This window comes from Trichechus manatus, unplaced genomic scaffold, assembly GCF_000243295.1.
Source record: "Trichechus manatus latirostris isolate Lorelei unplaced genomic scaffold, TriManLat1.0 scaffold00088, whole genome shotgun sequence".
Lineage (NCBI taxonomy): Eukaryota > Metazoa > Chordata > Mammalia > Sirenia > Trichechidae > Trichechus > Trichechus manatus.
Genome location: NW_004444024.1, coordinates 6,908,265 through 6,924,052, shown reverse-complemented (window position 1 = coordinate 6,924,052; position 15,788 = coordinate 6,908,265). Strand labels below are relative to the sequence as shown.

The 15,788-nt window shown below is 51.5% G+C and overlaps 1 protein-coding gene and 1 pseudogene across 1 annotated transcript in view; one reads left to right on the top strand and one right to left on the bottom strand.

Moving 5' to 3' along the window:
* The window catches only part of MYO7A (myosin VIIA), a 75,902-nt gene that overhangs the window by 3,375 nt on the left and 56,739 nt on the right, over nucleotides 1–15,788 (bottom strand). The window contains 11 exon segments of the mRNA XM_023736491.1: nucleotides 1,464–1,580; nucleotides 2,065–2,250; nucleotides 3,769–3,875; nucleotides 4,050–4,137; nucleotides 5,177–5,290; nucleotides 6,459–6,564; nucleotides 7,049–7,204; nucleotides 12,894–13,047; nucleotides 14,012–14,169; nucleotides 14,488–14,612; nucleotides 15,295–15,485. Coding sequence (XP_023592259.1) covers nucleotides 1,464–1,580; nucleotides 2,065–2,250; nucleotides 3,769–3,875; nucleotides 4,050–4,137; nucleotides 5,177–5,290; nucleotides 6,459–6,564; nucleotides 7,049–7,204; nucleotides 12,894–13,047; nucleotides 14,012–14,169; nucleotides 14,488–14,612; nucleotides 15,295–15,485 — 1,502 coding nt within the window.
* Nucleotides 8,323–9,817, top strand: LOC105756584 (dolichyl-diphosphooligosaccharide--protein glycosyltransferase subunit STT3B-like; annotated as a pseudogene).

Below are 15,788 nucleotides of genomic sequence, written 5' to 3'. Positions count from 1 at the left end.
CATAACAAAGTTTATTAAGAAAATGTTCTGCATCCTGCTTTGGTGAGTGGCATCTGGGGTCTTAAAAGCTAGCAAGTGGCCATCTAAGATGCATCAATTGCTCCCAACCACCTGGAGTAAAGGAGAATGAAGAACAACGAAGACACAAGGAAAGTATTAGCCCAAGAGACAGAAAGGGCCACATAAACCACAGACTTCATCAACCTGAGACTAAGAACTAGATGGTGCCCAGATACCACCAAAGACTGCCCTGAAGGGAACACAGTAGAAGGTCCCTGATGGAGCAGGAGAAAGGTGGGGTACAGAACTCAAATTCTAGTAAAACAACCAGACTTAATGGTCTGACCGGGACTTGAGGAACCCCAGAAAGCATGGCCCCCAGACTCTCTGTCAACCTAGAACTAAAACAATTCCCGAGGCCAACTCCTCAGACAAAGATTGGACTGGACTGTGGGACATAAAATGATACTCGTGAAGAGTGTGCTTCTTAGCTCGAGTAGATACATGAGACTAAATGGGCAGTTTCTGTCTGGAGGTGAGATGAGAAAGCAGAGAGCGTTAGGAGCTGGTCGAATGGACATGAGAGATCAGGGGTGGAAAGGAGGAGTGTGCTGTCACAGTATAGGGAGAGCAGTTAGGGTCGCATAACAATGTATGTACAAATTTTTGTATGTGAGACTAACTTGAATTGTAAACTTTCACTTAAACTACAACAATAAAAAAAAAGGCCTCCCATCCTAGGTATGCAACAAAGTCATCCCCCTTCTCCATCCTGACCTAACCCCTCGGCCTCTCTCATCAGCCTCCTCACCATTCTGCCTCTCAGACTGGGACCCCCGGGCCATCCTCCACCCCACAGCGAAGGTGGGTTTCGGTCCTAGCCTCCCTGTTCAAAACCCTCCAGGGCTGCACCACCCGCAGGAGGAAACGCAATGCCCTCACCTGCTCGCCAGCCTGCCTCATCCCAGTCTGCTCACCTCACACCCTAGAGCCCATCCAGCCTCAACCTCTTGCATTTCCTGCCCAGGCCTGAGATCTCACTCCTCTGGGCCTTTGCACACACTGTGCCCTCCTCCAGGAACACTCTCCCCAGTGTCTCCCTGGAAAGCTCAGGTGTTGCCTCCATCAGGAAGCCTCTCTGACCCTTCTCCTCAGTCTGGGCAGGGCCTCCTGGGCTCTGCCACCTCTGTGAAGGCTTCCCACCGTCATATCACAGATCCTTCTCCATTACCCTCACCTGTTTGCATATCTGCCTCCCCTGCCAGGCTGAGCTTCTGGGCCTCTGTGTCACCAGGGTTCAGCACTTAGCATGTGGGACAAGGCTGAGATGCTTCCCTCCTTTCCTCACCAGGGCAGGTGGCAGAAGGTATTGCTGTTTCCCACAGTCTTGGGGGGACTCTCTGTGCCTTCTCATCCCCCTCCTTGCCCTCTTCCTCCTCTCAGAGAAGCTCCCCACAACGTACCTTCACCTCGAAGAAGGCTGAGCCAAACGTGGGCCACTTGAAGATGAGCTTCAGGAAGGCCAGCTTGGCCTCCTCCTTGGACTTCCCTGCGTGTTTGTTGAAGTAGGCGACGATGGACTGCAGGGGGCAGGGAGTCAGGGGCGGTCCCAGGACATCGCCCCATGCAGGGTCCCCTCCCCTGCCACTCCTGCCCTATTTTGCACTGTGTCAGTAGCTGTCAAGGGCCCTGAAGGGTCAGGTGTAGGATAAGCAGTCCTAGAGGCCATGAGGGGCTCCCCCTTTATCTCAGCTAATAGGCTCTCAGAGCCGGGACTTTCCTGGCCTCTCCCCTGCCCCAAAGGCAGACAGGCCTGTGGGTATCAAGTTAAATCAGGTCACCAGGGTAACCAGAAGGGAGCAAGTTACTGCCAAGTAGCCAGCTGAATCCTCTATATGAAGGACAGGAGAATAAAGCAGGTGGAGGGAAGAAAGGGAGATTGACTTGATCACATACAGGTGTCACAAGAGGTGATTCCCTGGGCTGCTGTCCAGCACCTTCCCCCTTGACTCCTAGGGTGCCCAGAGACCAATTCAGAGAGGCTTCTGCCTCTCCCATGCTCACCCGCTTCCAGTCGTCAGGCGAGATCTGCCGGATGAGGTCCTGGGGCACCAGTTCCCGAAGCAGCTTGGGGATACTGGGGAAGTAGGACTTGTCTTCCTCAAACTTGACCCTGTAGATCAGTGCCCCCAGCTGCAGCACCTCCTCCCGTGTGCACTTGTGGTAGCCTCGGAGATACTTGGGCAACTCCTGCCAGAGACAGGTCACAGGAGTGGCAGGACCAGGAGGCAGTGGGCTCCATCCCCACCACTCTCAAGGCCGGGGTCTACTGCCTTACCCCCACCCACTTCTCCAGTCTCAGATGACACCGTTCCCCAAGGGGAAATGGCATAGTACAGGGAAACAGCAATTATGCCTGTCCAGATCCAACACTTTATAGTTTGAAAACCTAGCCATGTATGAATATTATCTCATTTCCCCTCTGACAGTGCAGTGAAGTGAGCAGCCCCATTGCAAAGATGAAGAAGTTCAGAGTGACCAGCTGGTGAACCTGAGACTGTTCTGTTCCACACTCCTGACCCTCCAGGCCCTGTCTTCCCTTGGGAAAGGCCTCCTGTCATTGTGTTCCCTTGAGACTGACTGGTTTCATCATCAGCACTGGCTCCCCCCACCCCCTTGAACTTCCTGACCCAGAACCAGAGTGACTGAGGATGGAGAGTGGACCAAGAACAGGATGAAGTCTCTGAAGGGCCAGTGCTGCCCACAGGCTCCTGGAGCCTTACGGCTGTCTTATCTACTATTTGAAGGGTAGGGAAACTGAGGCTGACCTGAAGACATCCACTCACCCACCTATCTGCCCACCCACCAACCCACATATCTACCCATCCATACCCATTTACCCACCCACTTCCCCATTCATCTATCTATCCACCCACTGATCCATCTACCCATCCATCCACCCACCTACCCACCATCCAGCCATGGTGTGGAGGTGGGAAGAAGGCATGAGGGAGAGGCAGAACCCAGGTTTGGATGAAAGCAGTCTTCTGACTCCAGGCTAGGATTCTCTCTGCCATAGCATCCACCATCCCTGTTTCCCCCACCCCTCCTAACCTCCTGGCTTGTCTCTCTCACAGAATGATGAGCAGGCTGTAGCCCAGAAACGAGCACTGAGTCTGCAGTCACAAAGACGCAGAATCAAACCCCAGCACCATCAGCTGTGTGATCTTGATTACATCACCTAACCTCTCCGAGTCTCAGTTTCTCCCTCTGTAAAATGGGAACAACATGCCTACATCTTGAGGTTTGCTGGGAGGGCAGAATGAGTAAAAAGTGCCAGACACATAATAGAAACCCAACATGTGAGCTTTCCTCCTAACTTCCTGTGGGGCCAGTCCTGTGCTAGAAAATGTTTACAAATCACAGAGGCCCTAGATATACCTCATTAAAATAGCAGAATCTTGAATTCAAAAAACAACCCCACACCAAGGGAGGAACCTGAACAGGCAGGGATTTGGGAGCTCAGAAGAGGAAAAATCAAGCCCTTGAGGGCTGGATGGTTAGGAAAGAGAAGGACCTGAATTTGGGCCATTCCCTGGGGGCCCAGTGGTCTGGGCAGGAAGAGCATGATTCTGGGAATCTCTTTGAGGCCATCCTGTTACAGGCCCCTCAACAGGCAAGGGCAGAGGGACTCTGCTATCACAAAGTACACCAGGGCTGGCAGCCACAGGGGTGGCAACAGGAGCAGAGAGGCACTGGGCAGCTCACCTGGTAATAGTGGAAGATGGAATCAGCCATGGGGTCCTTCCCGGGCACTGTGGTGGTCCACAGCTTCTTCATGAAGAACACCTGGTAGGTGAGTGAGGGCACGATTCCTGTGGCACAGGGCAGTTGATCACAAGGAGGTCCCAGCACAGAGGGGTCCCCACACCCTTCCCAGCCCAGCTCCAGCCTGGAAAAGGCCTGGCCTCAGGTCCTTCCCAGGTGGACCTCACGCTATGACCTTGAGAAAGCACCTACCCTGACCCAGGGCCCCGACCTCACATTACCATCCTTGACTGGCCGCGCCTTCTTTATCCAGTCTGTCAAGTGTCGAACAAAGTCAAAGAAGAAGTCATTCTCGGGGACGCTGATGACCTAGGGACATGACCATTCTAGTCCATTTATTTTAGTTTAACAAATAGTGAGTTTCCCAGTGTTCCCACCAAAGGTCTTCCTGGTGGTCGCTTCTCCAGAAAGACACTCACTCCCATCTGGAAGGGGTTTCCCCGTATCAGCGCCACCCTCCTCCAGAATGTGTCCATTGAGTGTCTCCATTTAGTCATTTAGCAAATGTCTACTGAACACTGCCCTAGCACAGGGAAATGGCAGAGAGTGAGACCCAGCCCCTTCCTTGGAGCTGACGTTCTCACATACATGTCCAATTTCTCCCACAAGCTCTGGGCTCCCCTGGGTCCAGGATCTCATTGCGGTCATCTCTGAGTCCCCAGTGCCTGGCACAAGGACAGGGATGAGGTGAAGAGACAGACGTGGATGCACACAGAACTGTCAGAGACAAACAAGAGGGAGCATCTAATTCTGAGATGGTCAGGGAAGACTTCTTGTGGGAAGGGGCTATAAAGCTGGGTGTTTAAGACTTCCAGGTGCAGAGATGTGGAGGGAGGGCCAGGTGGGATGGTGGCAGAGGCATGAGCTTTGGAGTCAGAACCACCTGGATCTGAGTCCTTGCTGTGTGACCTTTAATAAGTTGACTTAACCTCTCTGAACCCTACCTAGTTTTGTGATGTATTAGATGGTGATGATCATGCCTCCCTTGAAGAATTATTTTAAGGGTTAATTGGCCCCAGGCATGGTGGCTGAGAGATGATTCAAAACAAAGTCTGGAAAGTACATGTGTGTGTGTGGGGTGTAGGGGGAGGTTGAGGAGCCTGGTGTGACCAGAACATAGAATGCCCGGGCACATGGCTTCACAGAGGGTCTGAGGACATGCTGTACAATGCCTCAGAGGAGAGAGATTTCAGGGCAGCTGCTCCAAGTAAACAGAGCCACAGTAGAGATGTAAGAAGGAGATGGGCACAGTCAGGTGCTGTATACAAGCATGTGTCTCTCTCTCTTTCTCTCTCTCTCAGCCCTCCTCCTGCTGCCCCATAAGCTCCTCACAACAGACATTACCCACCTTGTCTGCAATTTTGACAAAGAGGCTGAACCCCTCGGATGTCTTGAGGAGCAGCCGGGTGGCGATGTTCTGGCAGAAGTCCTTGGCCTTGGTGCTGGACTCCACCTCGAAGGCCTGAGAGGAGTGGTGCTTGCTTGGTTCCAGCAGGGCCTCTCCTGGGAGCCAGGCCTCTCATGCTCTCGGGCTGTGTCTCCTGCTGGACCAAGCCCCTTGCCCCATGCAAGACACCCTCCCTCTGAGGGGTTCCCCTATGGGTCCAGCCCTGGGCACAGCATTTTAAGAAGAGAGACAGGAAAAAGCAACTCATGGCTGGGTCTTCCTCCCCACCATGCAAGTAGGACTTGGCCTTGGCCTCCTTGGGCCCCGGGCCTGGGCTATACAAACAGGAGTGATGGCAGGCAGAGGCAAGGGGCACACACAAGAATGGAGCGATTGGAAGGACAGTGCCTTGAGGAAGAGAAAAAGCAAAATTCTAGAGGAAGAGGAGAAATGGAAGAGGAGAAACAGCAGCTCAGACCAGGGCTAAGAGGGATTTGAGATCCTGGTGAAGTCTGGATGGAAGGAGGAGGGAGAAGTAGGGGGACCGAAAAGGACTTCGGGAAGTTTTTCTGTCATCGTGAGTGGAATACTATTGTGACACTTCTGAGTGCCTCTGGTCTCTAGACATGTTTGAAAACTGCTTTTCAAACTAATTTTAGATGCTGGAATCATTATCATCTGAATGAGACCCTGTGCTATGACAGGGCGGGGGTGGGGATACACAAGGGAGCCTGACCGTGTAGGCGTGGCAGAAAGACAAACAGGATCCTTTGGCAGAGGGGGCCAGGGTGGGGGGCCTACAATCATGTCAGGTGAGGAGGCAGAGGTGGGTCGGGGGCTGTGCCTGCAGGAAAGCGGGTTCAGGGTTATAGGGAGGCCCGGAGCTGGAGGCCAGCTGGGCCCTGTGCCCAGGAACAGAACTGGGAATGGGGAGCCGGTACTGCACCAGCACAGAGCTCAGATCAGAGGGGGAAGGGACTTTTCTTCACCACAGAGCCTCTCAAGGGAGGGAGGGAGAGACAATCTTCTCAACAAAGCTGCCCAAAGAAGCAGCGGGTTACACCAGGCACCCCAGGGCACCCGCTGACCCGGTGAGTCTTTGGCCTCTTGGATAGACCCTGACTCCATTGAGGTGGCAAATGTAGGGGCAGCAGGGGAGTGGTGTCAGGGCTGCCCCTGTGTCAGCCAGGGGAGCCCAGCCCACCAGGGGTGCCCACAGACCAGAGAAGCCAGAGGGCCTCACCTCATCGGTGTCGTCAGGGAAGTAGACCTTGTGGAAAATCTGGGTGGTTTTGTGTTGTATGGCCTCCACTTCCACCAGGTGTGGGGGGTACTTCCGGGACCCATTTCTGAAACCAAGGGTTAGAGAGGGGGCAAAGTCAGAAGTAGGTGGGTTAGTGGGACCATGGGAAGCAGGGAACAGAGGGGACTTTGGAGACAGGCAGAACCAGTTCTAATCCTTATCCACCACTTCCTCCCAGTCACTTAACCTTTCAGTGCCTTGTGCTCCTCATCTGTAAAATGGAGATAATAGTACCCCCACATAGGGGTACAGATGGGCTGAACTGGCTTCTGTTTCTCCACCCCTCTCCCTCAGCAGACTTGGAGGTATAAGCCAAGGAGTTATGAGCAACCAGACTCTCAGACTACGTCCAGAATGGGCCGGTAGGCCCTGCAACTTCTGTCTATCCAGCAGTGTGGTACTCCAGGGAAGGGCCCCAACTGCTGTGTGGTCACCTCCTCATCCCCATCCCACAAGCCGATGTGGCTGAAAGTCCATCCCAGCACTTGTCACCATGCCCTGTGCCCAATGCCCCTTATGGGCCGCTATACCTCAGAGCTTTCTGGAGCCGCTGCAGGCAGTCGATGGCTAGCGGGCAGTGCTTTCGAGACTGCAGGAAGCGCTGCACGTGGGGCAGGAGGATATTGCTAGGCGGGTAGAGGCCTGTGCACAGCCAGAGCAGCTCCCAGCCCCGCTCCTCGCTATACCTGCAGAAGGAGGAGGTGCGGCATCCAGTAGGGGACAGTGATCATCAGCCAATCACAGGGACATGTGCACCTCCTCCCAGAACCATCCCTGAGCACCCCGAGGCCCACACACCCCCTTCCGTTTGCATCACGATAGTGCCTGCCTGCCCTGACCTCCGTCCTTGTTGGAGGTCCAACACAGACCCACCTCCTGACTGCCAGATCCAGTCAGTGCTGCTCAAAATGTGGTCTGCGAACCTGCACCAGGCCACACAGAGATAAGGCGCTCATGCCAGAATGAATTACTCATCAAGTAGTCTGGGTCAGCTGAGATTTTTTTCATAGCAAGACTTTCTTGATGAAGGAAGCAGTGTGTGATTAATATTCTGGGATAAGCTCCTTCACTCACCAGCACCTGGAGTAGCATTGTTATTCCAGCCCCTGGGCTCCCCTTGGGCACTGCTTTGAGCCTGTGGGCCATCATTTTTCTGTCCCTGGGTCTGCCTCTTCAGAATGATGCTCTTAGGGGGCAGGAGAAGGGGCAACCCATGTCTGTCGTGACACCCAGCACTCAGCTGGGCATCAAGGGGATGCCAGTAAAGGTTTTCCTGAAGTGAACTGAACCCGGGAGGGGGACAGGAATAGGCAGAGCTCTGGGGACAACAGACCCCTTTCCCAGATTCATTTCCTCAGACACTCTCTTGGCCTTGCTACTTTTCAGTCACTCAGCCCTGCCTGTGCTGGCACCTCCTTGCTTCACAGCCATCCCTTATGGACCACATGAACCTGGGCCTCCTGGGCCTGCAGCCACCAGCCCCAGGTCAGAGGCACCTGGGGTATCACCAGACTTCAGCTCCCATCTCCTCACTCCAGCCTAGCTCCTTACTCCCGAACTGGGCATGAATACCCTGGTGGGGTGTGGCACAGATATAGTCAGTGCTACAGCTGAGGCATCATTAGTGTGTTAAGGGAGCCCAGAGGAGGAAGCGATAGAGCCTGACAGAAGGGAATCTTGGAAAGCTTCAGGTAGGAAGTGGCATTTGAGCTGGGCTTTGAAGGATGAGGAAAATTCTGATATGCAAATTAAGGAGTGGCAGATTTTCCTGGCTACAGGCACAGTATGTACAAAGTTTTGCAGTATGAGAAGATCTGATGTATGGTTTTGTGTCTTTGCATCGCTGCAAGCTTATGCTTTCTTGCAGGATTTGAGAGACCGACTAACAAAACAAGAGTTCCAGACTCTTTTCTTTTTGAGTGTGTCCTTAGCTGCAGATGCTGTTTCGTAGTGTCATCTATTCGACTTACCCAGGTTACACTGCACCGTGAAGTGGCAGGTTTTACTCATTGTGGGACGCTGCGTATGCAAAGATACACATTTTAACTATTGTATCAGTGTCTTTCTTCTTTGATCTACATATTCTTGTATGTACTCTTCCAGCAGGCCTATGGTTCTGCATCAAAAAATATCAATGATGAAAGAGTATTTGTTGCTCTGTATGCGATTAACGCCGTCTGCTTTGCTGGAGTGATGGTGCGGCTAATGTTGACCTTGACTCCAGTCATCTGTGTGGTGTCTCCAACTGGCTTCTCAAATGTTATTGAGCACTGTTTGGGGGTGACATGAAAAGGGAGAACCCACCTGTGGAGGACAGTAGTGATGAAGAAGACAAAAGAAATCCAGAAAACTTGTATGATAAGGCAGGTGAAGTGAGGAACCATGTAACTGAACAGGAAAAAACTGAAGAAGGATTAGGTCCTGATATAAAAAGCATTGTCACCATGTTGATGCTGATGCTATTGGTGATGTTTGCAGTCCACTGTACCTGGCTTACAAGCAATGACTACTCCAGTCCAAGTGTGGTCCTAGCCTCTTATAATCATGATGGCACCAGGAATATCTTAGATGATTTTAGAGAAGCTTACTTTTGGCTAAGGCAAAATACTGATGAACATGCCTGAGTGATGTCTTGGTGGGACTATGGTTATCAGATAGCTGGAATGGCTAAGAACTACTTTGGTGGATAATAACCCATGGAATAACATCCACCTTGCACTGGGAGGAAATGCTATGTCTTTAAATGAAACAGCAGCCTATAAAATTATGTAGACTTTGGATGTAGATTATGTTTTGGTTATTTTTGGAGCTGTTACTGGCTATTCTGGTGATGATATCAACAAGTTTCTTTGGATGGTTAGGATAGCTAAAGGACAACATCCAAAAGACATTTGGAAAAGTGACTATTTCACCCCACAGGGAGAGTTCTGTGTAGATAAAGCAGGATCTCCCACTTTGTTGAATTGCCTTATGCATGAATGTCATACTACAGACTTGGAGAAATGCAGCTGGATTTTCGTACACCCTCAAGTTTTGATCGAACACGTAATGCTGAGATTGGAAACGACATTAAATTCTGGCGTTTGGAGGAAGTCTATATATCAGAACACTGGCTTGTTAAGATGTATAAAGTGAAAGCATCCGATAACACGGAGACACTAAACCACAAACCTCAAATCGCCAACATTATCCCAAAACAGAAATATTTGTCAAAGAAGACCACCAAAAGGAAGCGTGGCTACATTCAAAATAAGCTAAGTTTTAAGACAGTCAAGAAAATATCTAAGAAGATAGCTTAAATATACTGTTCTGGTTCCTAACTTGAAGCAGTTGTCCTTGTGAGAACCAGTCTTTGCCTTTTCCTCCTGTCATGATTCACAGCAACAGAGGATACAGAACTATCACTGGTCCAGGTTAATGTCCAACATTTTCTGACAATGCCTGATTAAAAAACTAGTAAAGTTAGCTTACTGAGAAAAAAAAAAAATGACATCAAGGACATCCTACATGAAGAAAGCAAGAAGTCATTAAAAAGACAGGAAAGAATGTCAAAGACCAAAATGTATGTCAGAAGAGACTCTGAAACTTGCTTTTGAACACAGAGTAGCTAAAGCAAAAGGAAGACATGGTGAAGTAAAAGAACTGAACAGAAGATTTCAAATAGCGGCTCAAGAAGACAAAATAAAGTATTATAATGACATGTGCAAAGACCTGGAGTTAGAAAACCAAAAGGGAAGAACACGCTCGGCATTTCTCAAGCTGAACGAATTGAAGAAAAAATTCAAGCCTCAAGTTGCAATATTGAAGGATCCTATAGGGAAAACACTGAATGACGCAGGAAGCATCAAAAGAAGATGGAAGAATACACAGAGTCATTGCACCAAAAAGAATTTGTCGACGTTCAATCATTTCAGGAGGTAGCATGTGATCAAGAACTGATGGTACTGAAGGAAGAAGTTGAAGCTGCTCTGAAGATTGTCGAAAAACAAGTCTCCAGGAATTCATGGAATACCAATTTAGATGTTTCAGCAAACAGATGAAGCTCTAGAAGTGCTCACTCATCTACGCTAAGAAATTTGGAAGACAGCTACCTGGCCAACCGACTGGAAGAGATCCGTATTTATGCCTATTCCAAAGAAAGGTGATCGAACTAAATGCGCAAATTATCAAACAATATCACATGTAAGTAAAATTTTGCTGAAGATCATGTAAAATCAGTTGCAGCAGTACATTAACAGGGAACTTTCAGAAATTTAAGCCGGATTCCAAAGAGGACGTGGAACCAGGGATATCACTGCTAATGTCAGATGGATCATGGCTGAAAGCAGAGAATACCACAAGATGTTTACCTGTGTTTTATTGACTATGCAAAGGCTGTGTGGATCTAAATTATGGATAACATGGCAAAGAATGGGAATTCCAGAACACTTAATTGTGCTCATGAGGAACTTGTACTTAGACCAAGAGGCAGTTGTTGGAACAGAATAAGGGGATAGTGCGTGGTTTAAAGTTGCATCCTTTCACATACTTATTCAGTCTGTATGCTGAGCAAATAATCGGAGAAGCTGGGCTATATGAAGAAGAATGGGGCATCAGGATTGGAGGAAGACTCACTAACAACCTGTGTTACACAGATGACACAACCTTGCTTGCTGAAAGGGAAGAAGACCTGAAGCATTTACTGATGAAGATCGATGACCACAGCCTTCAGTGTGGATTATACCTCAACATAAAGAAAACAAAAATCTTCACAACTGAACCAAGAAGCAACATCATGATAAACAGAGAGAAAAAGATTGAAGTTGTCAAGGATTTCATTTTGCTTGGATCCACAATCAACACTCAAGGAAGCAGCAGTGAGGAAGTCAAACAACGCATTGCACTGGGCAAATCTGCTGCAAAAGACCTCTTTAAAGTGTTAAAAAACAAAGATGTCACTTTAAGGACTAAGATGCACCTGACCCAAGCCATGGTGTTTTCAACCACCTCATATGCATGCAAAAACTGGACAATGAATAAGGAAGACCAAAGAATTGACGCCTTTGAGTTACAGTGGTGGCGAAGAATGTTGAGTGTACCCATGGTCTGCCAGAAGAATGAAGAAATCTGTCTTGGAAGAAGTACAACCAGAATGCTCCTAAGAAGTGAGGATAGCAAGAGTTCGTCTACTTTGGACATGTTATCAGGAGGGACCAGTCCCTGGAGAAGTACATCATGCTTGGTAAAGTAGAGGGTCAGTGGAAAAGAGGAGGACCCTCGATGAGATGGACTAACACAGTGACTGCAACAATAAGCTCAAGCATAAGGACGATTGTGAGGATGGCGCAGGATCCTGGCAGTGTTTCGTTCTGTTGTACATAGGGTCGCTATGAGTTGGAGCTGACTCAACGGCACCTAACAACAACAACAACATGCTTTGAGGGTGGATTTGTGTAAATGATGTAGTGAGTGACAAAACTGGGGAGGTGGCAGGGACTGGGCATAAGAGGAGAACCCATTGCTGTCAAGTTGATTTCGACTCATAGCAACCCTATACCAAACCAAAACCCATTGCTGTCCAGTCAATTCCGACTCATAGTTTCCAAGGAGCAGCTGGTGGATTCGAACTGCCAACCTTTTGGTTAGCAGCTGACCTCTTAACCAGTGCTTCATCAGGGCTCCAGCAACCCTACAGGCCAGAGTAGAATTGCCTTATAGGGTTTCCAAGGCTGTAATCTTTACAGAAGCATACTGCCACATCTTTCTCCCACAGAGCAGCTGGTGAGTTCAAACTGCCCACCTTTTTGTTAGCAGGCAAGCACTTAACCACTGCACCAGCAGGGCTTCTTCATTAGAGGAGAGGGTCGAGTTTTTCTCAGGCTCTGAGCTGAGCATGTGCGGGACTTCCCACTCCTGGCTCGGGCTGACCCAGCACAGAAGAGATGACACCCTCTGGGGCCCAACACTACCAGCCCATGGGAGTTTTCACCTACAGCTTCTGACTGACAGCTAGCTCAGGGTGAGCCAGAGATGGGATGTTTGATCACAAGCTGACCCTGCAGGCAGACAGTCCGGGCCTTGGATGGAAAGTGGGTACCCAAGGGCTCAGTCAGGGAGCAGCAGGAACTCAGAGGACCAGGTGGAGGACCAGGGCTATTAAACCTAGAGAAGGACAGGCTCAACGGGGTGCAGTCACCCCACCTCTTGGTTCCTGGCGGGTCATCCTTGGGCCTGGAGGCAGAGGTAGGACATAAGGGCATCTTCCTGCTCTGTGTGAGAAAGGACTGATCCCAGCTGTTGCCTCAGCAGGGAGTGAGCTCCCCACCCATCACAGCAGGTGGCTGGACTTTAACATTCCTTTCCGGCTCTGAGCACTAGGGGGTAGGGGCCTGCCACCTGATGTGGTTGTCGGTCAGCTGCTTCAGGATCTGCACATACACCTCATCCTTGAGAGGCTCGGCCTTCAGGGCACCCTCGAAGATCTGGTCCGTGAGCTCGTTGACAGAGCGTGTCCTCTTGGAGGGGTAGTCACCCATGTATTTGAGCATAGGTGGAGGCTGTTAAGGAAGGGCTTGTGGTCGAGTGTGGGGCCTCTCTGTGGTCTCCTTGCCTGCTCTGCAGCGTGTGACCCTGGGCAAGTCCTGGAGCCTCAGGCTGCTCATCTACATAATGGGCATGATCTGCTTCCCTGCTCCCCATGCCCACTGCCTACACTCTATCCCCAATTCCTCTGGCAGACTCCCTACTGGCCACCCTGCCACAACCAAAGTCCTCACAGCAGGATGGACTTTCCAAACAGCAAATCCGACCATGCCGCCCACTGCCCTGTGGCTCCCCGGCCTTAGGACACAGTCTAAGCTTCTTAACATGGCTCAGGAGCCCTTCATTAGTCAGCCCACATCTTCAAATTATCGTTCTTGAACTCTGCCCTCTAGCTATGCTGAATCATTCTGTGCCCTAGAAATAGCCCCACCCTCTTTTGCCTCAGGACCTTTATACATGTTGTTCCCTCTGTCTGGGAACCCATCTCCCCTTTGCCTGGCTAAGCCCTACTGACCCCACACGTCTCAGCCTGGATACCACTTCCTCCAGGAAGCCCTCCCTACCCCTCTTCAAGGCCAGATCAGGTCACTGTGCTCCCCCAGCCCCATCACAGCATTGATCCTAGCCTTAAAATAGCCTGATCAGCATGCCTACCTCCCAGCTGAAGCACAAGAGGCCAGGGGCGGGGCCTGGCCCAGCACCTAGCACAGTGAACATCCGTCAACTGAATGACGGGGTCGAAGAGGCAGTGTGGGAGGCAGCACTTTGCACACTATACAGTGCCGGCACATGGATGGGGTCACTCCATCAACATTCCCCACATCTGTCCAGAACCCAGGTGAGCCCCTCAGAAGGAAGGAGGGGTGTAGGAGACAAAAACCCTGGAGGCCAGAAGCTGGCCCACCCATCCAGGAGTCCCCTTTCCTGTGACCCCCACCCTCCACATCACCCTCCCCTGCTGGTGTGGATATCAATGAAGGCCATGCAGGCCTCCTGCGAAAGCTCCTCACTGCCCAGGATCTTCTTAAGCAGTGCCTGCTTGAGCGGCTCCCGCGTGTGGCTCCACAGCCGGTCCTTGCCACGGGCCTTGGATACCATCACACGGCTCAGAGTGTGCTTGGGCGGGGGCCTGACATGGCACGGGGACAGTCAGCACTGACCCCAACGTTGGCAGCCCAGGGGATAAACTCCCTGGTTGTGAGACATCCTCCTCACCCCTCCGCCATGCTATCTCCCCCAGGAAGCCCCTCCTCTCCTCTGCGCTTCCCGCAGCCCACCCAGCATGCCCCATCTCAACACTGGGTTTTCAGAATCGCAGCTGCCTGTTTTCTTGCCTGTCTCTCCACCAGGACTGCACTGGTGAGGGCAAGCCACCCCCATTAGAGAGAAGCCGAAGCCTGCAGCTCACTGTCATGTGGCCCCCTCCACTCCCCAGCAGCCCCGTCACCTGAAGTAGTCGTAGGAGAACTCCTCCAAAGTGTAGGGTTTGGCGCGCGCCTCGGGCTCTGCAGTTCGCAGCTGCAAGAGCCGGATGACGTCCTGCCTCTGGTCAGGGGTCATGGTGACCAGGGCCTGGGGGCCAGGAGACAGAGAACTGAGGTAACTCTCCACCTAGACTCACTGGGATCGCGATGTTAAGCCCGGAGCCTCTGGATGGGGCTGGGAGACTCTTCTCCGTGGAGGAGGAGGTAGACCCCATGCCCCACTCAGACCCTGGGGACCCCTTTCTCTTTGGGATCTCTGAAGTTACTGCTGCCTCCAGCATGCTGGCCTCATGACCCTTCCCTAGATGCCCTGTGGCTGAACCAGGTAGGTTGAGCCAATCAGGAAGCCTGGACAAGAGCAGGGGGCTCTGGAGCCACCTGGGAAGCTGGGCTCTGAGTCCACAGTGCTGCACTCAGGGTGACTTCAAGAAGAACCAGGGCCTTCCCTGGCCCTCCCTTCCTGACCCTGCCCTCACTGTCCTTCCAGAGAGTGCAAGGTGATGCCCCCAGGCCTCTCTTCTCCCATCCAGAGCCCTGCCCCTGGGTAGTGCCTCCTCTGATGCAGTTTCTAGGCCCCTCCCCACTCGGCACAGGTTTGATAGCTGCCCCAACATTAAGTTTGTGGTCCCATAAAACCCTTGGATCGGCTTTGCAGAAGCTGCAGGTCATTAATCTGGTGTGATTCCTCACTCCATTTTACAGATATGGAAAGAGGACAAATAGGGGCCCCGGGGACCCTCCCATTCATCCCCGACCATTGGTCCACATACCACAATCTCCCTTGGTGGCAAGGTGACAGTCGGCATGACATACACACAATCGGTGGGGAAGTCCCCACGCTGCTTGGTCCTCTCATTGATGCCGTTGGCCCAGCCCGAGCTCATGACCTGTTCCCCGGTGTCATGGTCCAGGATGATGAGGTCTCCTTTGGCAAAGCTGAGGAAGCCTGATTCCTCCCCCGCTGGGAGGTGGGAGCGAGTCGGGCCACATGGGGGCAGAGAGAGAGGCTGAGTTGCAACATCTTTATTTGGGTTGATGACATATAAGCCTTTACTCCCCACTAAAGAATCTGAAGCCATGCCTCCACCTTCCCACAACCCTCTGCAGGGCCACCAGAGTAGGCCACTCCTCTGTTCAAAACCCTTCCATGGCTCCCCATCGCCCTCAGGAGAAAGCCCTCACTTCTTGATGTGCTCACAAGGCCTGCTGTGCTGGCTTTCCTGACTTCTTCCACCTCCTTTCTTGTGTTTCCTTCTTCACTTCG